We start from the raw sequence: 25,376 nt of genomic DNA on the forward strand, positions 1-25,376 counted from the left end.
TGTGGATCCCACAGGACTGCAAGCTGGATCACTTCCACCCAGGAGACGGACTGAATCCAGGCTCAATCGAGGCAGCGTAACATCTCTAGCCACCACTACCACAAACTGACCATCTCTTATACACTGGACAGTCACTGGAACAAGTTACAAGAGCAGGTTATTGCTGAGGATCAGTTTAACATGAATGCCTCTACATTGACTCTACACTCTTACCTGCCTTCCCATAGTAACACTGCTGTCCATTAAAGCAGCAGTTGATAGCAGCACACTCAGCACCACTGATACCAGGTGGTCCACATTGAATCTGCTCATAATCAGCTACCGTACATTTGTCAAGGGGCTCTGCCTGTGCCACTGGCTGCTTAGGCTGAAACTGCTGAGGAAACTGTTGACTAGCTTGCTGTTGAACTGACTGAGGAAACGGTTGACTAGCCTGCTGTTGAACTGACTGAGGAAACTGTTGACTAGCTTGCTGTTGAACCTGCTGAGGAAACTGTTGACTAGCTTGCTGTTGAACTGGCTTTTGAACCTTCTGAGGAAACCATTGACTAGCTTGCTGTTGAACCTGCTGAGGAAACTGTTGACTAGCTTGCTGTTGAACTGGCTTTTGAACCTTCGGAGGAAACCATTGACTAGCTTGCTGTTGAACCTGCTGAGGAAACTGTTGACTAGCTTGCTGTTGAACTGGCTTTTGAACCTTCGGAGGAAACCATTGACTAGCTTGCTGTTGAACCTGCTGAGGAAACTGTTGACTAGCTTGCTGTTGAACTGGCTTTTGAACCTTCTGAGAAAACCATTGACTAGCTTGCTGTTGAACTGGCTTTTGAACCTTCTGAGGAAACCATTGACTAGTTTGCTGTTGAACCTGCTGAGGAAACTGTTGACTAGCTTGCTGTTGAACTGGCTTTTGAACCTGCTGAGGAAACTGTTGACTAGCTTGTGGTTGAACCTGCTGAGGAAACTGTTGACTAGCTTGCTGTTGAAATGGCTTTTGAAACCGCTGGTCAGTTTGCTGGAACATCAGCGCATCAGGATTCAGGGGCAGATCACTCCACTTCGGAACAGCATGACTAAACGCACAGAACCAAACACAAAGTGCCAGAAACTGAACAGCACCCCAACTTCCTGCCATTGTTCAACAGCTAGTCACATTGTTGAGGTGCTGCCCTTTGGTCTTTTTGTACTCTACAGACTTTGGCTAATTAATGATAATCCCTCCCTCTTCATTAACAGTCATGATTCTCCAGACTTGCACGAGTGGGAGTTTATGCAACTTGGTGATTCTATTGTTTCTTAGGCCATGTCCACACTAATACGTTTTTGTTTGAAAACGTATATTTTTTGTCTCTGCCATTTTCACGTTGTAGTGTGGACTGTGAAACCGGTGGTATTTAAAAACGATGACGTAAATTTAGTCATGTGACACATATTGTACCAATAGATATTCATGTTTATACCAGTATTGTGCCTGTTATGTGCTATTCACTTTCACACTGTTGCTAAAAATATTCTACATTGCACACTCTTCATATCACAGTCATGCAAAGATGACAGAATTTACTCACATTTGATGTCCTGCGGCAATACATGAGAGCCATTGCGTTTTAGACCAAACATATGGTGACTGCGTGCGACCTGGACCACATCAGTGAATGGTGAGATATTTTACTAAATAAGATGATCCTGTCAGAAGAATTGCGCGATAACTTCATTATTTATCTTTCCATCTGAATCATATCAGTGATCTTTTGTGGGGTTTTACGCATGCGCAGTAAAGGGGAATTTAGCGTTTTCAGGCGTTTTTCAAAAGTTTCTCATCCACACTGAGACGTCCGAAAACGGTAGTGTGGACAGAGAGCGTTTATAAAGGAAAACGCCATTTTCAGATGTATCCGGATTAATGTAACCTTAAAAGTCAAGTTTTCCCTTTTAAACGTACATAAAACCACATTGAGCTGAATTCAGAATAGTATGCTAGTACTATTTCTGCCATTCTGAATTCAGCCTTTTTTATATTAGATGTTTTAGCTATTCTGGATTGTTTTTTTTCTTTGAAACACATCATAGTTTTCTTATGGCAACAGGCCTGTATATTTTAAGAAAGTTTTTAGGGATACTTTACCTGTAGAACGATGAATGTGTATTTAAAATGGGTCATTTATGTAGTAGAAATGTGAAATTATTTTTGAATTTGGAGCTTTCTAGACTGAGAAAAGCCAGAAAATGTATTTTTGGCTCATGTGGATGAAAGACAACAACTCCCAGAATGCACTTGCTTCGCTGCCCTATGAGGCCACTCCCAAGCCACGCCTACCGGTAAGAGAGCGCAGTTAAACAACTAGGCTAGGCTACTAGTTGACTCAAAACTTAAAAGACGCTGTTTTATCGTGAGTCTCCGTGACGAGTCTGCCCGGGATTTCGAGATCGCCCAAAATGTCCGGGATTCGGCTTTTGCGTTCTACAGTAGCCATTCATTGTTTACTGTGGCGAAAATGGCGCGATTAACAGAATAGTATGCTAGTACTATTTCTGCCATTCTGAATTCAGCCTTTTTTTATATTAGATGTTTTAGCTATTCTGGATTGGTTTTTTTTCTTTGAAACACATCATAGTTTTCCCATGGCAACAGGCCTGTATATTTTAAGAAAGTTTAAATCACACCTGCTAGCGCACTTCTTAAAATGTTTACGTACTAGGTCAGTAGGCGGTAGAGTACACCGTTTTGTGGCTGTTCGAACACATTCAACCACATGAGCATCTACTCTATGAAAGCAATCTGGTCGAAAGTGTTGGACTACCTCTGGAAGTGGCCAAAAATAGACAAGCTCAAAATTATTAAATAATTTGTCCCTTTTTTTACACCTTCATTTACCACAGTCCACTTGTGATCCGATTTACAAAAATGCTTCTTAGTACCAGGTGTAAACAAGGCCTTGGACAGCTACCTTGTTGGGATACAACAGTTAAGGGATTAATGCTTAAAATGAAAGCAGTCTACATTCCTGGGACTAGCCTGAAATAAATTCAGTATCAACCAATCCTTTATCCCAAGAAATGATTCATACTTGCGTGACTGTAAAAAAGCATTACAAAAAGCCAACGAGTGACCTCAGAGGGGTTTGGGCATCAATATATGCAGTTATGCTAGTCCAACCATAAAGTCATATGTAAAGCCTCAAACAAACAGAAGCTAAAAACCTTAATTTGATGTGTGAAACATGAACAGGGGCCCCAAGTTAACAACTAGAACTGAGCAAATAGTAACGTTAGATGGCTTAGGCAGATTTGGCTTGTTTAGTTCGAGTCAAGAATCTCAATGCACAAAAGAAAAAGTATCAGTAGTGCAGAAGTCAAACTGAGAAGTCATGAAACAGCCAACTCCAGACAGAAATGAATACCAAAGAGAAACATGTTGAGTTTCATGAAGTTTATTAAAACACATAAATTCACTTGACCAGGATAACTTGTCCACTAGACACCACAGTTTGCCCACTAGAGATGGTCTTGACGTGCACGTCTCTTCCTGTAAGAAGTGGTAGAAGCATGAGGGGCATTTAAATACAATTCTCAGTTCCTGAAGTCAACTTACAGCAAGCACTCACTTTTCCTAGTGCAACTTTGCGCACAGGAGCCAGAGGAGGGATGGCACACCGCTGTACTACAGTGGATGAAGATCTAACAGAGGGGGGGAAAGGGTTAAGCCATAGAATTCACTGTAAAAGCACTAATATTAAGGGTTGAGGTAAGGCTGCAGAGCATACTGTTTCCTGCAGAGGAGCCAGTGATGCTGGATCTACAAATGTGAACATCTTCACAACAAAGCGCTTGTAGTGGGTCGGGAACTGAAGACCAGATGATCCAGCCACTGGAACCAATGTGGTCAGGTAACGATCATCCTGGTAAGGGCATCTGAAAGGCAAAGAGGCAGTCAGAAATGCCTTACAGCACACTAGATGGATAAAGACTGGCCTTACTCACCCATCAACCAGAAGATCCCATTGGGGTAGACTGAGTGGACTGGGGGTTGATGTCGCCCAGCAACGTCCCAGCATCAGGACAATGTTGGGGTCGGTCCTCTCCAAAATGTGCACCTCAACATACACAGGCTCCCGCAGGACTTTTGTAACTGGATAATCAGCATCACTGTAGTAGGACGTGTACGCCTCGTCCCCTGAGGAAGAATACAGCGTTTAACTAGAAACTGGAGTTTTAAAGAGGCTTTAGGCATACTTGGGACAGACACTTACCTTCTGCACAGCCTTTGGTGACACATTGACCATTTGCCAGTCTAAGCTCCACCCTGAGGGGTCCAGGAGCAGCTACTGGTGGAGGTGGAGGAACGGTGTTGACCTCCACAACCAGAGCTTCCACAGAGGTACCAGAGTACCTACACTGGAAGAGAAGCCTGGACAACAAACAGTGAGCTTGTTTGGATTTGCATTTGTCAATGATTCACATTTATGATAAAGCATACATCACTTACTCAAAATGGCTGTCCCTTGTAATGGAACCAAGTGGTCCAATACCCACTTCATATGAGGAGGTCATTCTGTTTTCATACACCACATATCCACTGTCCTCCTGCAAATAGTAACATTGTTAGCATCCAATCCATTCTAAGCCATGCAGAACAAAACCACAAGCAGCTACTCGCCATCATGCTTGTGCCACATGCAGTGACAGGGAACTGGTATATAGCAAAGAAAGGTGTGGATCCCACAGGACTGCAAGCTGGATCACTTCCACCCAGGAGACGGACTGAATCCAGGCTCAATCGAGGCAGCGTAACATCTCTAGCCACCACTACCACAAACTGACCATCTCTTATACACTGGACAGTCACTGGAACAAGTTACAAGAGCAGGTTATTGCTGAGGATCAGTTTAACATGAATGCCTCTACATTGACTCTACACTCTTACCTGCCTTCCCATAGTAACACTGCTGTCCATTAAAGCAGCAGTTGATAGCAGCACACTCAGCACCACTGATACCAGGTGGTCCACATTGAATCTGCTCATAATCAGCTACCGTACATTTGTCAAGGGGCTCTGCCTGTGCCACTGGCTGCTTAGGCTGAAACTGCTGAGGAAACTGTTGACTAGCTTGCTGTTGAACTGACTGAGGAAACGGTTGACTAGCCTGCTGTTGAACTGACTGAGGAAACGGTTGACTAGCTTGCTGTTGAACCTGCTGAGGAAACTGTTGACTAGCTTGCTGTTGAACTGGCTTTTGAACCTTCTGAGGAAACCATTGACTAGCTTGCTGTTGAACCTGCTGAGGAAACTGTTGACTAGCTTGCTGTTGAACTGGCTTTTGAACCTTCGGAGGAAACCATTGACTAGCTTGCTGTTGAACCTGCTGAGGAAACTGTTGACTAGCTTGCTGTTGAACTGGCTTTTGAACCTTCGGAGGAAACCATTGACTAGCTTGCTGTTGAACCTGCTGAGGAAACTGTTGACTAGCTTGCTGTTGAACTGGCTTTTGAACCTTCTGAGAAAACCGTTGACTAGCTTGCTGTTGAACTGGCTTTTGAACCTTCTGAGGAAACCATTGACTAGTTTGCTGTTGAACCTGCTGAGGAAACTGTTGACTAGCTTGCTGTTGAACTGGCTTTTGAACCTGCTGAGGAAACTGTTGACTAGCTTGTGGTTGAACCTGCTGAGGAAACTGTTGACTAGCTTGCTGTTGAAATGGCTTTTGAAACCGCTGGTCAGTTTGCTGGAACATCAGCGCATCAGGATTCAGGGGCAGATCACTCCACTTCGGAACAGCATGACTAAACGCACAGAACCAAACACAAAGTGCCAGAAACTGAACAGCACCCCAACTTCCTGCCATTGTTCAACAGCTAGTCACATTGTTGAGGTGCTGCCCTTTGGTCTTTTTGTACTCTACAGACTTTGGCTAATTAATGATAATCCCTCCCTCTTCATTAACAGTCATGATTCTCCAGACTTGCACGAGTGGGAGTTTATGCAACTTGGTGATTCTATTGTTTCTTAGGCCATGTCCACACTAATACGTTTTTGTTTGAAAACGTATATTTTTTGTCTCTGCCATTTTCACGTTGTAGTGTGGACTGTGAAACCGGTGGTATTTAAAAACGATGACGTAAATTTAGTCATGTGACACATATTGTACCAATAGATATTCATGTTTATACCAGTATTGTGCCTGTTATGTGCTATTCACTTTCACACTGTTGCTAAAAATATTCTACATTGCACACTCTTCATATCACAGTCATGCAAAGATGACAGAATTTACTCACATTTGATGTCCTGCGGCAATACATGAGAGCCATTGCGTTTTAGACCAAACATATGGTGACTGCGTGCGACCTGGACCACATCAGTGAATGGTGAGATATTTTACTAAATAAGATGATCCTGTCAGAAGAATTGCGCGATAACTTCATTATTTATCTTTCCATCTGAATCATATCAGTGATCTTTTGTGGGGTTTTACGCATGCGCAGTAAAGGTGAATTTAGCGTTTTCAGGCGTTTTTCAAAAGTTTCTCATCCACACTGAGACGTCCGAAAACGCATGAAAACGGTAGTGTGGACGGAGAGCGTTTATAAAGGAAAACGCCATTTTCAGATGTATCCGGATTAATGTAACCTTAAAAGTCAAGTTGTCCCTTTTAAACGTACATAAAACCACATTGAGCTGAATTCAGAATAGTATGCTAGTACTATTTCTGCCATTCTGAATTCAGCCTTTTTTATATTAGATGTTTTAGCTATTCTGGATTGTTTTTTTTCTTTGAAACACATCATAGTTTTCTTATGGCAACAGGCCTGTATATTTTAAGAAAGTTTTTAGGGATACTTTACCTCTAGAACGATGAATGTGTATTTAAAATGGGTCATTTATGTAGTAGAAATGTGAAATTATTTTTGAATTTGGAGCTTTCTAGACTGAGAAAAGCCAGAAAATGTATTTTTGGCTCATGTGGATGAAAGACAACAACTCCCAGAATGCACTTGCTTCGCTGCCCTATGAGGCCACTCCCAAGCCACGCCTACCGGTAAGAGAGCGCAGTTAAACAACTAGGCTAGGCTACTAGTTGACTCAAAACTTAAAAGACGCTGTTTTATCGTGAGTCTCCGTGACGAGTCTGCCCGGGATTTCGAGATCGCCCAAAATGTCCGGGATTCGGCTTTTGCGTTCTACAGTAGCCATTCATTGTTTACTGTGGCGAAAATGGCGCGATTAACAGAATAGTATGCTAGTACTATTTCTGCCATTCTGAATTCAGCCTTTTTTTATATTAGATGTTTAAGCTATTCTGGATTGGTTTTTTTTCTTTGAAACACATCATAGTTTTCCCATGGCAACAGGCCTGTATATTTTAAGAAAGTTTAAATCACACCTGCTAGCGCACTTCTTAAAATGTTTACGTACTAGGTCAGTAGGCGGTAGAGTACACCGTTTTGTGGCTGTTCGAACACATTCAACCACATGAGCATCTACTCTATGAAAGCAATCTGGTCGAAAGTGTTGGACTACCTCTGGAAGTGGCCAAAAATAGACAAGCTCAAAATTATTAAATAATTTGTCCCTTTTTTTACACCTTCATTTACCACAGTCCACTTGTGATCCGATTTACAAAAATGCTTCTTAGTACCAGGTGTAAACAAGGCCTTGGACAGCTACCTTGTTGGGATACAACAGTTAAGGGATTAATGCTTAAAATGAAAGCAGTCTACATTCCTGGGACTAGCCTGAAATAAATTCAGTATCAACCAATCCTTTATCCCAAGAAATGATTCATACTTGCGTGACTGTAAAAAAGCATTACAAAAAGCCAACGAGTGACCTCAGAGGGGTTTGGGCATCAATATATGCAGTTATGCTAGTCCAACCATAAAGTCATATGTAAAGCCTCAAACAAACAGAAGCTAAAAACCTTAATTTGATGTGTGAAACATGAACAGGGGCCCCAAGTTAACAACTAGAACTGAGCAAATAGTAACGTTAGATGGCTTAGGCAGATTTGGCTTGTTTAGTTCGAGTCAAGAATCTCAATGCACAAAAGAAAAAGTATCAGTAGTGCAGAAGTCAAACTGAGAAGTCATGAAACAGCCAACTCCAGACAGAAATGAAATACCAAAGAGAAACATGTTGAGTTTCATGAAGTTTATTAAAACACATAAATTCACTTGACCAGGATAACTTGTCCACTAGACACCACAGTTTGCCCACTAGAGATGGTCTTGACGTGCACGTCTCTTCCTGTAAGAAGTGGTAGAAGCATGAGGGGCATTTAAATACAATTCTCAGTTCCTGAAGTCAACTTACAGCAAGCACTCACTTTTCCTAGTGCAACTTTGCGCACAGGAGCCAGAGGAGGGATGGCACACCGCTGTACTACAGTGGATGAAGATCTAACAGAGGGGGGGGAAAGGGTTAAGCCATAGAATTCACTGTAAAAGCACTAATATTAAGGGTTGAGGTAAGGCTGCAGAGCATACTGTTTCCTGCAGAGGAGCCAGTGATGCTGGATCTACAAATGTGAACATCTTCACAACAAAGCGCTTGTAGTGGGTCGGGAACTGAAGACCAGATGATCCAGCCACTGGAACCAATGTGGTCAGGTAACGATCATCCTGGTAAGGGCATCTGAAAGGCAAAGAGGCAGTCAGAAATGCCTTACAGCACACTAGATGGATAAAGACTGGCCTTACTCACCCATCAACCAGAAGATCCCATTGGGGTAGACTGAGTGGACTGGGGGTTGATGTCGCCCAGCAACGTCCCAGCATCAGGACAATGTTGGGGTCGGTCCTCTCCAAAATGTGCACCTCAACATACACAGGCTCCCGCAGGACTTTTGTAACTGGATAATCAGCATCACTGTAGTAGGACGTGTACGCCTCGTCCCCTGAGGAAGAATACAGCGTTTAACTAGAAACTGGAGTTTTAAAGAGGCTTTAGGCATACTTGGGACAGACACTTACCTTCTGCACAGCCTTTGGTGACACATTGACCATTTGCCAGTCTAAGCTCCACCCTGAGGGGTCCAGGAGCAGCTACTGGTGGAGGTGGAGGAACGGTGTTGACCTCCACAACCAGAGCTTCCACAGAGGTACCAGAGTACCTACACTGGAAGAGAAGCCTGGACAACAAACAGTGAGCTTGTTTGGATTTGCATTTGTCAATGATTCACATTTATGATAAAGCATACATCACTTACTCAAAATGGCTGTCCCTTGTAATGGAACCAAGTGGTCCAATACCCACTTCATATGAGGAGGTCATTCTGTTTTCATACACCACATATCCACTGTCCTCCTGCAAATAGTAACATTGTTAGCATCCAATCCATTCTAAGCCATGCAGAACAAAACCACAAGCAGCTACTCGCCATCATGCTTGTGCCACATGCAGTGACAGGGAACTGGTATATAGCAAAGAAAGGTGTGGATCCCACAGGACTGCAAGCTGGATCACTTCCACCCAGGAGACGGACTGAATCCAGGCTCAATCGAGGCAGCGTAACATCTCTAGCCACCACTACCACAAACTGACCATCTCTTATACACTGGACAGTCACTGGAACAAGTTACAAGAGCAGGTTATTGCTGAGGATCAGTTTAACATGAATGCCTCTACATTGACTCTACACTCTTACCTGCCTTCCCATAGTAACACTGCTGTCCATTAAAGCAGCAGTTGATAGCAGCACACTCAGCACCACTGATACCAGGTGGTCCACATTGAATCTGCTCATAATCAGCTACCGTACATTTGTCAAGGGGCTCTGCCTGTGCCACTGGCTGCTTAGGCTGAAACTGCTGAGGAAACTGTTGACTAGCTTGCTGTTGAACTGACTGAGGAAACGGTTGACTAGCCTGCTGTTGAACTGACTGAGGAAACGGTTGACTAGCTTGCTGTTGAACCTGCTGAGGAAACTGTTGACTAGCTTGCTGTTGAACTGGCTTTTGAACCTTCTGAGGAAACCATTGACTAGCTTGCTGTTGAACCTGCTGAGGAAACTGTTGACTAGCTTGCTGTTGAACTGGCTTTTGAACCTTCGGAGGAAACCATTGACTAGCTTGCTGTTGAACCTGCTGAGGAAACTGTTGACTAGCTTGCTGTTGAACTGGCTTTTGAACCTTCGGAGGAAACCATTGACTAGCTTGCTGTTGAACCTGCTGAGGAAACTGTTGACTAGCTTGCTGTTGAACTGGCTTTTGAACCTTCTGAGAAAACCGTTGACTAGCTTGCTGTTGAACTGGCTTTTGAACCTTCTGAGGAAACCATTGACTAGTTTGCTGTTGAACCTGCTGAGGAAACTGTTGACTAGCTTGCTGTTGAACTGGCTTTTGAACCTGCTGAGGAAACTGTTGACTAGCTTGTGGTTGAACCTGCTGAGGAAACTGTTGACTAGCTTGCTGTTGAAATGGCTTTTGAAACCGCTGGTCAGTTTGCTGGAACATCAGCGCATCAGGATTCAGGGGCAGATCACTCCACTTCGGAACAGCATGACTAAACGCACAGAACCAAACACAAAGTGCCAGAAACTGAACAGCACCCCAACTTCCTGCCATTGTTCAACAGCTAGTCACATTGTTGAGGTGCTGCCCTTTGGTCTTTTTGTACTCTACAGACTTTGGCTAATTAATGATAATCCCTCCCTCTTCATTAACAGTCATGATTCTCCAGACTTGCACGAGTGGGAGTTTATGCAACTTGGTGATTCTATTGTTTCTTAGGCCATGTCCACACTAATACGTTTTTGTTTGAAAACGTATATTTTTTGTCTCTGCCATTTTCACGTTGTAGTGTGGACTGTGAAACCGGTGGTATTTAAAAACGATGACGTAAATTTAGTCATGTGACACATATTGTACCAATAGATATTCATGTTTATACCAGTATTGTGCCTGTTATGTGCTATTCACTTTCACACTGTTGCTAAAAATATTCTACATTGCACACTCTTCATATCACAGTCATGCAAAGATGACAGAATTTACTCACATTTGATGTCCTGCGGCAATACATGAGAGCCATTGCGTTTTAGACCAAACATATGGTGACTGCGTGCGACCTGGACCACATCAGTGAATGGTGAGATATTTTACTAAATAAGATGATCCTGTCAGAAGAATTGCGCGATAACTTCATTATTTATCTTTCCATCTGAATCATATCAGTGATCTTTTGTGGGGTTTTACGCATGCGCAGTAAAGGTGAATTTAGCGTTTTCAGGCGTTTTTCAAAAGTTTCTCATCCACACTGAGACGTCCGAAAACGCATGAAAACGGTAGTGTGGACGGAGAGCGTTTATAAAGGAAAACGCCATTTTCAGATGTATCCGGATTAATGTAACCTTAAAAGTCAAGTTGTCCCTTTTAAACGTACATAAAACCACATTGAGCTGAATTCAGAATAGTATGCTAGTACTATTTCTGCCATTCTGAATTCAGCCTTTTTTATATTAGATGTTTTAGCTATTCTGGATTGTTTTTTTTCTTTGAAACACATCATAGTTTTCTTATGGCAACAGGCCTGTATATTTTAAGAAAGTTTTTAGGGATACTTTACCTCTAGAACGATGAATGTGTATTTAAAATGGGTCATTTATGTAGTAGAAATGTGAAATTATTTTTGAATTTGGAGCTTTCTAGACTGAGAAAAGCCAGAAAATGTATTTTTGGCTCATGTGGATGAAAGACAACAACTCCCAGAATGCACTTGCTTCGCTGCCCTATGAGGCCACTCCCAAGCCACGCCTACCGGTAAGAGAGCGCAGTTAAACAACTAGGCTAGGCTACTAGTTGACTCAAAACTTAAAAGACGCTGTTTTATCGTGAGTCTCCGTGACGAGTCTGCCCGGGATTTCGAGATCGCCCAAAATGTCCGGGATTCGGCTTTTGCGTTCTACAGTAGCCATTCATTGTTTACTGTGGCGAAAATGGCGCGATTAACAGAATAGTATGCTAGTACTATTTCTGCCATTCTGAATTCAGCCTTTTTTTATATTAGATGTTTAAGCTATTCTGGATTGGTTTTTTTTCTTTGAAACACATCATAGTTTTCCCATGGCAACAGGCCTGTATATTTTAAGAAAGTTTAAATCACACCTGCTAGCGCACTTCTTAAAATGTTTACGTACTAGGTCAGTAGGCGGTAGAGTACACCGTTTTGTGGCTGTTCGAACACATTCAACCACATGAGCATCTACTCTATGAAAGCAATCTGGTCGAAAGTGTTGGACTACCTCTGGAAGTGGCCAAAAATAGACAAGCTCAAAATTATTAAATAATTTGTCCCTTTTTTTACACCTTCATTTACCACAGTCCACTTGTGATCCGATTTACAAAAATGCTTCTTAGTACCAGGTGTAAACAAGGCCTTGGACAGCTACCTTGTTGGGATACAACAGTTAAGGGATTAATGCTTAAAATGAAAGCAGTCTACATTCCTGGGACTAGCCTGAAATAAATTCAGTATCAACCAATCCTTTATCCCAAGAAATGATTCATACTTGCGTGACTGTAAAAAAGCATTACAAAAAGCCAACGAGTGACCTCAGAGGGGTTTGGGCATCAATATATGCAGTTATGCTAGTCCAACCATAAAGTCATATGTAAAGCCTCAAACAAACAGAAGCTAAAAACCTTAATTTGATGTGTGAAACATGAACAGGGGCCCCAAGTTAACAACTAGAACTGAGCAAATAGTAACGTTAGATGGCTTAGGCAGATTTGGCTTGTTTAGTTCGAGTCAAGAATCTCAATGCACAAAAGAAAAAGTATCAGTAGTGCAGAAGTCAAACTGAGAAGTCATGAAACAGCCAACTCCAGACAGAAATGAAATACCAAAGAGAAACATGTTGAGTTTCATGAAGTTTATTAAAACACATAAATTCACTTGACCAGGATAACTTGTCCACTAGACACCACAGTTTGCCCACTAGAGATGGTCTTGACGTGCACGTCTCTTCCTGTAAGAAGTGGTAGAAGCATGAGGGGCATTTAAATACAATTCTCAGTTCCTGAAGTCAACTTACAGCAAGCACTCACTTTTCCTAGTGCAACTTTGCGCACAGGAGCCAGAGGAGGGATGGCACACCGCTGTACTACAGTGGATGAAGATCTAACAGAGGGGGGGGAAAGGGTTAAGCCATAGAATTCACTGTAAAAGCACTAATATTAAGGGTTGAGGTAAGGCTGCAGAGCATACTGTTTCCTGCAGAGGAGCCAGTGATGCTGGATCTACAAATGTGAACATCTTCACAACAAAGCGCTTGTAGTGGGTCGGGAACTGAAGACCAGATGATCCAGCCACTGGAACCAATGTGGTCAGGTAACGATCATCCTGGTAAGGGCATCTGAAAGGCAAAGAGGCAGTCAGAAATGCCTTACAGCACACTAGATGGATAAAGACTGGCCTTACTCACCCATCAACCAGAAGATCCCATTGGGGTAGACTGAGTGGACTGGGGGTTGATGTCGCCCAGCAACGTCCCAGCATCAGGACAATGTTGGGGTCGGTCCTCTCCAAAATGTGCACCTCAACATACACAGGCTCCCGCAGGACTTTTGTAACTGGATAATCAGCATCACTGTAGTAGGACGTGTACGCCTCGTCCCCTGAGGAAGAATACAGCGTTTAACTAGAAACTGGAGTTTTAAAGAGGCTTTAGGCATACTTGGGACAGACACTTACCTTCTGCACAGCCTTTGGTGACACATTGACCATTTGCCAGTCTAAGCTCCACCCTGAGGGGTCCAGGAGCAGCTACTGGTGGAGGTGGAGGAACGGTGTTGACCTCCACAACCAGAGCTTCCACAGAGGTACCAGAGTACCTACACTGGAAGAGAAGCCTGGACAACAAACAGTGAGCTTGTTTGGATTTGCATTTGTCAATGATTCACATTTATGATAAAGCATACATCACTTACTCAAAATGGCTGTCCCTTGTAATGGAACCAAGTGGTCCAATACCCACTTCATATGAGGAGGTCATTCTGTTTTCATACACCACATATCCACTGTCCTCCTGCAAATAGTAACATTGTTAGCATCCAATCCATTCTAAGCCATGCAGAACAAAACCACAAGCAGCTACTCGCCATCATGCTTGTGCCACATGCAGTGACAGGGAACTGGTATATAGCAAAGAAAGGTGTGGATCCCACAGGACTGCAAGCTGGATCACTTCCACCCAGGAGACGGACTGAATCCAGGCTCAATCGAGGCAGCGTAACATCTCTAGCCACCACTACCACAAACTGACCATCTCTTATACACTGGACAGTCACTGGAACAAGTTACAAGAGCAGGTTATTGCTGAGGATCAGTTTAACATGAATGCCTCTACATTGACTCTACACTCTTACCTGCCTTCCCATAGTAACACTGCTGTCCATTAAAGCAGCAGTTGATAGCAGCACACTCAGCACCACTGATACCAGGTGGTCCACATTGAATCTGCTCATAATCAGCTACCGTACATTTGTCAAGGGGCTCTGCCTGTGCCACTGGCTGCTTAGGCTGAAACTGCTGAGGAAACTGTTGACTAGCTTGCTGTTGAACTGACTGAGGAAACGGTTGACTAGCTTGCTGTTGAACCTGCTGAGGAAACTGTTGACTAGCTTGCTGTTGAACTGGCTTTTGAACCTTCTGAGGAAACCATTGACTAGCTTGCTGTTGAACCTGCTGAGGAAACTGTTGACTAGCTTGCTGTTGAACTGGCTTTTGAACCTTCTGAGGAAACCATTGACTAGCTTGCTGTTGAACCTGCTGAGGAAACTGTTGACTAGCTTGCTGTTGAACTGGCTTTTGAACCTTCTGAGAAAACCGTTGACTAGCTTGCTGTTGAACTGGCTTTTGAACCTTCTGAGGAAACCATTGACTAGTTTGCTGTTGAACCTGCTGAGGAAACTGTTGACTAGCTTGCTGTTGAACTGGCTTTTGAACCTGCTGAGGAAACTGTTGACTAGCTTGTGGTTGAACCTGCTGAGGAAACTGTTGACTAGCTTGCTGTTGAAATGGCTTTTGAAACCGCTGGTCAGTTTGCTGGAACATCAGCGCATCAGGATTCAGGGGCAGATCACTCCACTTCGGAACAGCATGACTAAACGCACAGAACCAAACACAAAGTGCCAGAAACTGAACAGCACCCCAACTTCCTGCCATTGTTCAACAGCTAGTCACATTGTTGAGGTGCTGCCCTTTGGTCTTTTTGTACTCTACAGACTTTGGCTAATTAATGATAATCCCTCCCTCTTCATTAACAGTCATGATTCTCCAGACTTGCACGAGTGGGAGTTTATGCAACTTGGTGATTCTATTGTTTCTTAGGCCATGTCCACACTAATACGTTTTTGTTTGAAAACGTATATTTTTTGTCTCTGCCATTTTCACGTTGTAGTGTGGACTGTGAAACCGGTGGTATTTAAAAACGATGACGTAAATTTAGTCATGTGACACATATTGTACCAATAGATATTCATGTTTATACCAGTATTGTGCCTGTTATGTGCTATTCACTTTCACACTGTTGCTAAAAATATTCTACATTGCACACTCTTCATATCACAGTCATGCAAAGATGACAGAATTTACTCACATTTGATGTCCTGCGGCAATACATGAGAGCCATTGCGTTTTAGACCAAACATATGGTGACTGCGTGCGACCTGGACCACATCAGTGAATGGTGAGATATTTTACTAAATAAGATGATCCTGTCAGAAGAATTGCGCGATAACTTCATTATTTATCTTTCCATCTGAATCATATCAGTGATCTTTTGTGGGGTTTTACGCATGCGCAGTAAAGGTGAATTTAGCGTTTTCAGGCGTTTTTCAAAAGTTTCTCATCCACACTGAGACGTCCGAAACCGGTAGTGTGGACAGAGAGCGTTTATAAAGGAAAACGCCATTTTCAGATGTATCCGGATTAATGTAACCTTAAAAGTCAAGTTTTCCCTTTTAAACGTACATAAAACCACATTGAGCTGAATTCAGAATAGTATGCTAGTACTATTTCTGCCATTCTGAATTCAGCCTTTTTTATATTAGATGTTTTAGCTATTCTGGATTGTTTTTTTTCTTTGAAACACATCATAGTTTTCTTATGGCAACAGGCCTGTATATTTTAAGAAAGTTTTTAGGGATACTTTACCTGTAGAACGATGAATGTGTATTTAAAATGGGTCATTTATGTAGTAGAAATGTGAAATTATTTTTGAATTTGGAGCTTTCTAGACTGAGAAAAGCCAGAAAATGTATTTTTGGCTCATGTGGATGAAAGACAACAACTCCCAGAATGCACTTGCTTCGCTGCCCTATGAGGCCACTCCCAAGCCACGCCTACCGGTAAGAGAGCGCAGTTAAACAACTAGGCTAGGCTACTAGTTGACTCAAAACTTAAAAGACGCTGTTTTATCGTGAGTCTCCGTGACGAGTCTGCCCGGGATTTCGAGATCGCCCGAAATGTCCGGGATTCGGCTTTTGCGTTCTACAGTAGCCATTCATTGTTTACTGTGGCGAAAATGGCGCGATTAACAGAATAGTATGCTAGTACTATTTCTGCCATTCTGAATTCAGCCTTTTTTTATATTAGATGTTTTAGCTATTCTGGATTGGTTTTTTTTCTTTGAAACACATCATAGTTTTCCCATGGCAACAGGCCTGTATATTTTAAGAAAGTTTAAATCACACCTGCTAGCGCACTTCTTAAAATGTTTACGTACTAGGTCAGTAGGCGGTAGAGTACACCGTTTTGTGGCTGTTCGAACACATTCAACCACATGAGCATCTACTCTATGAAAGCAATCTGGTCGAAAGTGTTGGACTACCTCTGGAAGTGGCCAAAAATAGACAAGCTCAAAATTAAATAATTTGTCCCTTTTTTTACACCTTCATTTACCACAGTCCACTTGTGATCCGATTTACAAAAATGCTTCTTAGTACCAGGTGTAAACAAGGCCTTGGACAGCTACCTTGTTGGGATACAACAGTTAAGGGATTAATGCTTAAAATGAAAGCAGTCTACATTCCTGGGACTAGCCTGAAATAAATTCAGTATCAACCAATCCTTTATCCCAAGAAATGATTCATACTTGCGTGACTGTAAAAAAGCATTACAAAAAGCCAACGAGTGACCTCAGAGGGGTTTGGGCATCAATATATGCAGTTATGCTAGTCCAACCATAAAGTCATATGTAAAGCCTCAAACAAACAGAAGCTAAAAACCTTAATTTGATGTGTGAAACATGAACAGGGGCCCCAAGTTAACAACTAGAACTGAGCAAATAGTAACGTTAGATGGCTTAGGCAGATTTGGCTTGTTTAGTTCGAGTCAAGAATCTCAATGCACAAAAGAAAAAGTATCAGTAGTGCAGAAGTCAAACTGAGAAGTCATGAAACAGCCAACTCCAGACAGAAATGAATACCAAAGAGAAACATGTTGAGTTTCATGAAGTTTATTAAAACACATAAATTCACTTGACCAGGATAACTTGTCCACTAGACACCACAGTTTGCCCACTAGAGATGGTCTTGACGTGCACGTCTCTTCCTGTAAGAAGTGGTAGAAGCATGAGGGGCATTTAAATACAATTCTCAGTTCCTGAAGTCAACTTACAGCAAGCACTCACTTTTCCTAGTGCAACTTTGCGCACAGGAGCCAGAGGAGGGATGGCACACCGCTGTACTACAGTGGATGAAGATCTAACAGAGGGGGGGAAAGGGTTAAGCCATAGAATTCACTGTAAAAGCACTAATATTAAGGGTTGAGGTAAGGCTGCAGAGCATACTGTTTCCTGCAGAGGAGCCAGTGATGCTGGATCTACAAATGTGAACATCTTCACAACAAAGCGCTTGTAGTGGGTCGGGAACTGAAGACCAGATGATCCAGCCACTGGAACCAATGTGGTCAGGTAACGATCATCCTGGTAAGGGCATCTGAAAGGCAAAGAGGCAGTCAGAAATGCCTTACAGCACACTAGATGGATAAAGACTGGCCTTACTCACCCATCAACCAGAAGATCCCATTGGGGTAGACTGAGTGGACTGGGGGTTGATGTCGCCCAGCAACGTCCCAGCATCAGGACAATGTTGGGGTCGGTCCTCTCCAAAATGTGCACCTCAACATACACAGGCTCCCGCAGGACTTTTGTAACTGGATAATCAGCATCACTGTAGTAGGACGTGTACGCCTCGTCCCCTGAGGAAGAATACAGCGTTTAACTAGAAACTGGAGTTTTAAAGAGGCTTTAGGCATACTTGGGACAGACACTTACCTTCTGCACAGCCTTTGGTGACACATTGACCATTTGCCAGTCTAAGCTCCACCCTGAGGGGTCCAGGAGCAGCTACTGGTGGAGGTGGAGGAACGGTGTTGACCTCCACAACCAGAGCTTCCACAGAGGTACCAGAGTACCTACACTGGAAGAGAAGCCTGGACAACAAACAGTGAGCTTGTTTGGATTTGCATTTGTCAATGATTCACATTTATGATAAAGCATACATCACTTACTCAAAATGGCTGTCCCTTGTAATGGAACCAAGTGGTCCAATACCCACTTCATATGAGGAGGTCATTCTGTTTTCATACACCACATATCCACTGTCCTCCTGCAAATAGTAACATTGTTAGCATCCAATCCATTCTAAGCCATGCAGAACAAAACCACAAGCAGCTACTCGCCATCATGCTTGTGCCACATGCAGTGACAGGGAACTGGTATATAGCAAAGAAAGGTGTGGATCCCACAGGACTGCAAGCTGGATCACTTCCACCCAGGAGACGGACTGAATCCAGGCTCAATCGAGGCAGCGTAACATCTCTAGCCACCACTACCACAAACTGACCATCTCTTATACACTGGACAGTCACTGGAACAAGTTACAAGAGCAGGTTATTGCTGAGGATCAGTTTAACATGAATGCCTCTACATTGACTCTACACTCTTACCTGCCTTCCCATAGTAACACTGCTGTCCATTAAAGCAGCAGTTGATAGCAGCACACTCAGCACCACTGATACCAGGTGGTCCACATTGAATCTGCTCATAATCAGCTACCGTACATTTGTCAAGGGGCTCTGCCTGTGCCACTGGCTGCTTAGGCTGAAACTGCTGAGGAAACTGTTGACTAGCTTGCTGTTGAACTGACTGAGGAAACGGTTGACTAGCCTGCTGTTGAACTGACTGAGGAAACTGTTGACTAGCTTGCTGTTGAACCTGCTGAGGAAACTGTTGACTAGCTTGCTGTTGAACTGGCTTTTGAACCTTCTGAGGAAACCATTGACTAGCTTGCTGTTGAACCTGCTGAGGAAACTGTTGACTAGCTTGCTGTTGAACTGGCTTTTGAACCTTCGGAGGAAACCATTGACTAGCTTGCTGTTGAACCTGCTGAGGAAACTGTTGACTAGCTTGCTGTTGAACTGGCTTTTGAACCTTCGGAGGAAACCATTGACTAGCTTGCTGTTGAACCTGCTGAGGAAACTGTTGACTAGCTTGCTGTTGAACTGGCTTTTGAACCTTCTGAGAAAACCGTTGACTAGCTTGCTGTTGAACTGGCTTTTGAACCTTCTGAGGAAACCATTGACTAGTTTGCTGTTGAACCTGCTGAGGAAACTGTTGACTAGCTTGCTGTTGAACTGGCTTTTGAACCTGCTGAGGAAACTGTTGACTAGCTTGTGGTTGAACCTGCTGAGGAAACTGTTGACTAGCTTGCTGTTGAAATGGCTTTTGAAACCGCTGGTCAGTTTGCTGGAACATCAGCGCATCAGGATTCAGGGGCAGATCACTCCACTTCGGAACAGCATGACTAAACGCACAGAACCAAACACAAAGTGCCAGAAACTGAACAGCACCCCAACTTCCTGCCATTGTTCAACAGCTAGTCACATTGTTGAGGTGCTGCCCTTTGGTCTTTTTGTACTCTACAGACTTTGGCTAATTAATGATAATCCCTCCCTCTTCATTAACAGTCATGATTCTCCAGACTTGCACGAGTGGGAGTTTATGCAACTTGGTGATTCTATTGTTTCTTAGGCCATGTCCACACTAATACGTTTTTGTTTGAAAACGTATATTTTTTGTCTCTGCCATTTTCACGTTGTAGTGTGGACTGTGAAACCGGTGGTATTTAAAAACGATGACGTAAATTTAGTCATGTGACACATATTGTTTATACCAGTATTGTGCCTGTTATGTGCTATTCACTTTCACACTGTTGCTAAAAATATTCTACATTGCACACTCTTCATATCACAGTCATGCAAAGATGACAGAATTTACTCACATTTGATGTCCTGCGGCAATACATGAGAGCCATTGCGTTTTAGACCAAACATATGGTGACTGCGTGCGACCTGGACCACATCAGTGAATGGTGAGATATTTTACTAAATAAGATGATCCTGTCAGAAGAATTGCGCGATAACTTCATTATTTATCTTTCCATCTGAATCATATCAGTGATCTTTTGTGGGGTTTTACGCATGCGCAGTAAAGGTGAATTTAGCGTTTTCAGGCGTTTTTCAAAAGTTTCTCATCCACACTGAGACGTCCGAAAACGGTAGTGTGGACAGAGAGCGTTTATAAAGGAAAACGCCATTTTCAGATGTATCCGGATTAATGTAACCTTAAAAGTCAAGTTTTCCCTTTTAAACGTACATAAAACCACATTGAGCTGAATTCAGAATAGTATGCTAGTACTATTTCTGCCATTCTGAATTCAGCCTTTTTTATATTAGATGTTTTAGCTATTCTGGATTGTTTTTTTTCTTTGAAACACATCATAGTTTTCTTATGGCAACAGGCCTGTATATTTTAAGAAAGTTTTTAGGGATACTTTACCTGTAGAACGATGAATGTGTATTTAAAATGGGTCATTTATGTAGTAGAAATGTGAAATTATTTTTGAATTTGGAGCTTTCTAGACTGAGAAAAGCCAGAAAATGTATTTTTGGCTCATGTGGATGAAAGACAACAACTCCCAGAATGCACTTGCTTCGCTGCCCTATGAGGCCACTCCCAAGCCACGCCTACCGGTAAGAGAGCGCAGTTAAACAACTAGGCTAGGCTACTAGTTGACTCAAAACTTAAAAGACGCTGTTTTATCGTGAGTCTCCGTGACGAGTCTGCCCGGGATTTCGAGATCGCCCAAAATGTCCGGGATTCGGCTTTTGCGTTCTACAGTAGCCATTCATTGTTTACTGTGGCGAAAATGGCGCGATTAACAGAATAGTATGCTAGTACTATTTCTGCCATTCTGAATTCAGCCTTTTTTTATATTAGATGTTTTAGCTATTCTGGATTGGTTTTTTTTCTTTGAAACACATCATAGTTTTCCCATGGCAACAGGCCTGTATATTTTAAGAAAGTTTAAATCACACCTGCTAGCGCACTTCTTAAAATGTTTACGTACTAGGTCAGTAGGCGGTAGAGTACACCGTTTTGTGGCTGTTCAAACACATTCAACCACATGAGCATCTACTCTATGAAAGCAATCTGGTCGAAAGTGTTGGACTACCTCTGGAAGTGGCCAAAAATAGACAAGCTCAAAATTATTAAATAATTTGTCCCTTTTTTTACACCTTCATTTACCACAGTCCACTTGTGATCCGATTTACAAAAATGCTTCTTAGTACCAGGTGTAAACAAGGCCTTGGACAGCTACCTTGTTGGGATACAACAGTTAAGGGATTAATGCTTAAAATGAAAGCAGTCTACATTCCTGGGACTAGCCTGAAATAAATTCAGTATCAACCAATCCTTTATCCCAAGAAATGATTCATACTTGCGTGACTGTAAAAAAGCATTACAAAAAGCCAACGAGTGACCTCAGAGGGGTTTGGGCATCAATATATGCAGTTATGCTAGTCCAACCATAAAGTCATATGTAAAGCCTCAAACAAACAGAAGCTAAAAACCTTAATTTGATGTGTGAAACATGAACAGGGGCCCCAAGTTAACAACTAGAACTGAGCAAATAGTAACGTTAGATGGCTTAGGCAGATTTGGCTTGTTTAGTTCGAGTCAAGAATCTCAATGCACAAAAGAAAAAGTATCAGTAAACGTAAACCTTTTAAACGTACATAAAACCACATTGAGCTGAATTCAGAATAGTATGCTAGTACTATTTCTGCCATTCTGAATTCAGCCTGTAGCTGTGCCAAGACAAATCTGAATCATTCCCTTCCGAAACTTGCAGAGACGGAGATCGTGAGTAGGAGGTGTTCATGAGCTAGGAGCAGCTTTTGCTAAGTATTCTGATTAATTACTTTGTCAATTTTGCCTCCACGTCCCCCCGATTGCCCGCGAGCTTCTCCTCCTGTCCATACGGTAATCTCTCTACTGTGCGACAGAGAGTCACGTGGTTATGACGCAATCGTTAGCCTATTTTTACAAAAACTGCATCTACGGGGCCATAACGTAAGATACAAGGTAATGGAGCCTTTTATATATTTTCGTGTTTCTTTAGAAATAAATAATGGACAAATGGAGTCTTTAAACGCCTCAGATGTAAAGTTATTCGCTGTCAAAGTGACGCCAAAATGAATGGTAGTCAATGGAATGCTAACAGCAGGTGAGGGTCCGCTAATCAATGGCGGTGCCTGGGGAGCGATAATTTTTTTCCCAGGATGGTAGGGGAAGACTCATGAATATTCATTAGGGAAGTCATCCCTGATTGGTCTTAACCCCAGTGACCGGTAGGTTTAGGGACGGGGTTAGGGGTAGGTCATCAGACCCCTAGTGACGGTTAGGTTTAGGGGTGGGGTTAGGGTTTAGGTCATCAGACCAATCGGGGATGACTTCCCTAATGAATATTCATGAGTCTTCCCCTACCATCCTGGGAAAAAAAAATATCGCCGGGCAAGCTTCAATATTTTATGAAACCCTGCCCCCCTGTAGGCAATCAGCACTGTGATTGACATGACCAATTAAATATTTAGAAATGGCTAACGTTACTGGGCAAAGCTTTCGCTGAACTGGTTTAAGCGCCTGAATATTTAATAAGGCAAACGCTGTTCAGTTTATGATTGGTTGTTTGTTGCTAAACAACTGGCCATTCAGTGCTAACTCTACGTCTATTCTCTCAATGGCAAAATCTGAATTAATCATCTGAATTCACTATACAGTATATCTATCAAAAATGCGGTTCTAACCTGCTTCGAAATCGGAGCACGGTTTCATATCCCAGGCAGGGTTAAAAGTGCAAACACCCTTTCAAAATTACAAGAGCAAAATGCTGCTTTGGGCCATTACTAATGCAGTAATGAAACCTTCCCAATTAAGTGCCGTCATTCAGAGTGTGTTATCAGAGTCTGAACAGAAAGTCCCATCATATCATGTGCCCTGATGATGCACGGTTCCAGATAGGGTTTCGGTCTTATTTCTGTCAGCACACAATCATTTTCTCATTACATAAACAGCAGGGATTTATCTCATGAATTAATATTGGTATAGGTTCACCTGAATATCTAGGTGTCATATTACTGCTTAGGGGGGTCTGTGCACCACACACATAAATATTACTGGTGTAAACTATCAGGGCTTAGTGCAATTATCCTTTAGTAGAAAGTTATTATTTCATTTCATTGTCTTAATTAAAAAATAAAATAAAAATCTTTCAACCCCGTCTATTTGTATCTCTCAGGATTAATGTCAGCATGAAATTTGAGACAGTCTTTTCTTGTCTATTGTGACATTACATCTGAAATGCTTTTTGAACAAGATAGAAAGTGGGGTGGGACTTGATTTTGTCTATCGGGAATTGATTGGATCATTATGGTTTTCTATTGCTGTGATCTCATGTAAGTTACAGGATGTCCCACCCTCACGCCAGTAAACACTTCATCGGAAAAGACGTTGTTGTACTAGGTAGGGGATATGGAATGCCAACGCTGCCAATATTAAAAATAAATAAATACATAAATAAATATACAAATAAATGTAAAAAAGAAAAAATAAATAAATATATATATAAATAAATATACATAGAAAAGCAAAAAAACGAAAATAAATAATTATTTATACATTTATTTCCTTATTTATGTATATATTTATTTTTTTCCATATTTATTTATTTATTCTTTTATTTATTTATACATTTATTCATTTATACATTTATTTATTTATACATTTATTTATTTTTACATTTATTTATTTATACATTTATGTATTTCTACATTTATTTATTTCTTCATTTATTTCTTCCTACATTTCTTCCACCGTAGGGTAATGAGGAGGGTGTGGTTTACCTCAGACATAGCAATCGAGCTCAGAGTAAGCGACATTCTGACAATACATTTTTTTTATGCTAGATATCCCCCATTTAGCATGTTATGTTTTGAGGTTAATTTTTAATTAGTCAGATGTTTGATAATTATAGCCTATACTTTTTAAATATTGTTTATCCTTATTATTATTTAATGGGCCTAACCGTAAATTAGAAACAAAACACCTAAGTGTACACTTAGAAGAGTAAAAATGACAGAAGGTTACGTTAATTCAACTTTATTAAAACTGCATGGCAATCAATTTGCACTTCCAAAAGACATACATTTGTGGAAAAAAAAAAAACGAAATAAACGATTATACAAATTTATTTTAAGTATAATAAAATAAAACATAAAAAGCAAAGGCAGATCAGAACATTTAATGAAGAAAACCGGGTTCTGTAACTTACATGGCAGACAGGGGATGAGCGTAACGTTAGAACGCCGGGCGATAAAGGAGGATACATCCACAAATCCAGAGTAGCAAAAATAAATAGCAGACAAATCAAAGGAAAAACTAAACATGTGTGCAAGCGGTTACCAAACATTTTTTTCTCTGTGAGTTTTCAAAAAAAAGAAAAAAACATTAATGTGCACCAAATCTATGCGCTTAAGTTGCTGTCTGTTTGGTTTCCATGGTGACGCGTCTAGCTTGTTACGTGACACACCGCAGCCACAACAGCGCTGAATGAATGATGATCTGCTTTTATGTCATTTTTCCTTTTTTACATTTGTTAGCTATGGCATGAAATATCTGATATTCCGATTGTCAAATATTTGCAACGCAATATATATAAAACGCAAAGTATTGCAAGAAAGAGGCAAAATGAATGCGATCTTCAGACAATTTTTTAAACACTCGACGGGCCGGATTAAACAGCCCAACAGTATGTGGCCCGCGGGCCGTAGTTTGCCCACCTCTGCTGTAGCCTATTGTGCCCTGCTTCCTTTCCGTGAGTTCTGACCGAAAAATGGAAAATATCAAGCGCTTCCGTTTCAGAGTCCCTGTTTCATGTTTGTTAGCCCAGGCCAGGACATTTTACAAATCCAGACAAACGATGTTCTACGGCCATGTCCGGAATAAAGAGTAGCCTATCCATGTCACACAGTAAGA

General features: G+C 41.9%; 4 protein-coding genes and 1 long non-coding RNA gene across 5 annotated transcripts in view; 1 reads left to right on the forward strand and 4 right to left on the reverse strand.

The window, feature by feature from the left end:
- The window catches only part of LOC309482595, a 475,034-nt gene that overhangs the window by 205,176 nt on the left and 244,482 nt on the right, over positions 1-25,376 (forward strand). The window lies entirely within an intron of this gene.
- On the reverse strand, positions 3,724-4,561 carry LOC309482444 (zona pellucida sperm-binding protein 1-like). The gene is made up of 3 exons (XM_082147788.1): positions 4,484-4,561; positions 4,248-4,405; positions 3,724-4,171 (listed from the first exon to the last, which is right to left on the reverse strand). Exons 1-3 carry the CDS (start codon positions 4,546-4,548, stop codon positions 3,975-3,977), a joined length of 420 nt encoding a protein of 139 aa, XP_082003914.1. The 5' UTR covers positions 4,549-4,561; the 3' UTR covers positions 3,724-3,974.
- Positions 8,444-9,281, reverse strand: LOC309482807 (zona pellucida sperm-binding protein 1-like). The gene is made up of 3 exons (XM_082148349.1): positions 9,204-9,281; positions 8,968-9,125; positions 8,444-8,891 (listed from the first exon to the last, which is right to left on the reverse strand). Exons 1-3 carry the CDS (start codon positions 9,266-9,268, stop codon positions 8,695-8,697), a joined length of 420 nt encoding a protein of 139 aa, XP_082004475.1. The 5' UTR covers positions 9,269-9,281; the 3' UTR covers positions 8,444-8,694.
- LOC309482808 (zona pellucida sperm-binding protein 1-like) lies at positions 13,164-14,001 on the reverse strand. The gene is made up of 3 exons (XM_082148350.1): positions 13,924-14,001; positions 13,688-13,845; positions 13,164-13,611 (listed from the first exon to the last, which is right to left on the reverse strand). Exons 1-3 carry the CDS (start codon positions 13,986-13,988, stop codon positions 13,415-13,417), a joined length of 420 nt encoding a protein of 139 aa, XP_082004476.1. The 5' UTR covers positions 13,989-14,001; the 3' UTR covers positions 13,164-13,414.
- On the reverse strand, positions 17,749-18,586 carry LOC309482969 (zona pellucida sperm-binding protein 1-like). Its single transcript, XM_082148559.1, has 3 exons — positions 18,509-18,586; positions 18,273-18,430; positions 17,749-18,196 (listed from the first exon to the last, which is right to left on the reverse strand). The coding sequence occupies exons 1-3, from the start codon at positions 18,571-18,573 to the stop codon at positions 18,000-18,002; spliced, it is 420 nt and encodes a 139-aa protein (XP_082004685.1). The 5' UTR covers positions 18,574-18,586; the 3' UTR covers positions 17,749-17,999.

This window comes from Leuciscus leuciscus, assembly GCF_965113295.1.
Source record: "Leuciscus leuciscus genome assembly, chromosome: 19".
Taxonomy (NCBI): domain Eukaryota; kingdom Metazoa; phylum Chordata; class Actinopteri; order Cypriniformes; family Leuciscidae; genus Leuciscus; species Leuciscus leuciscus.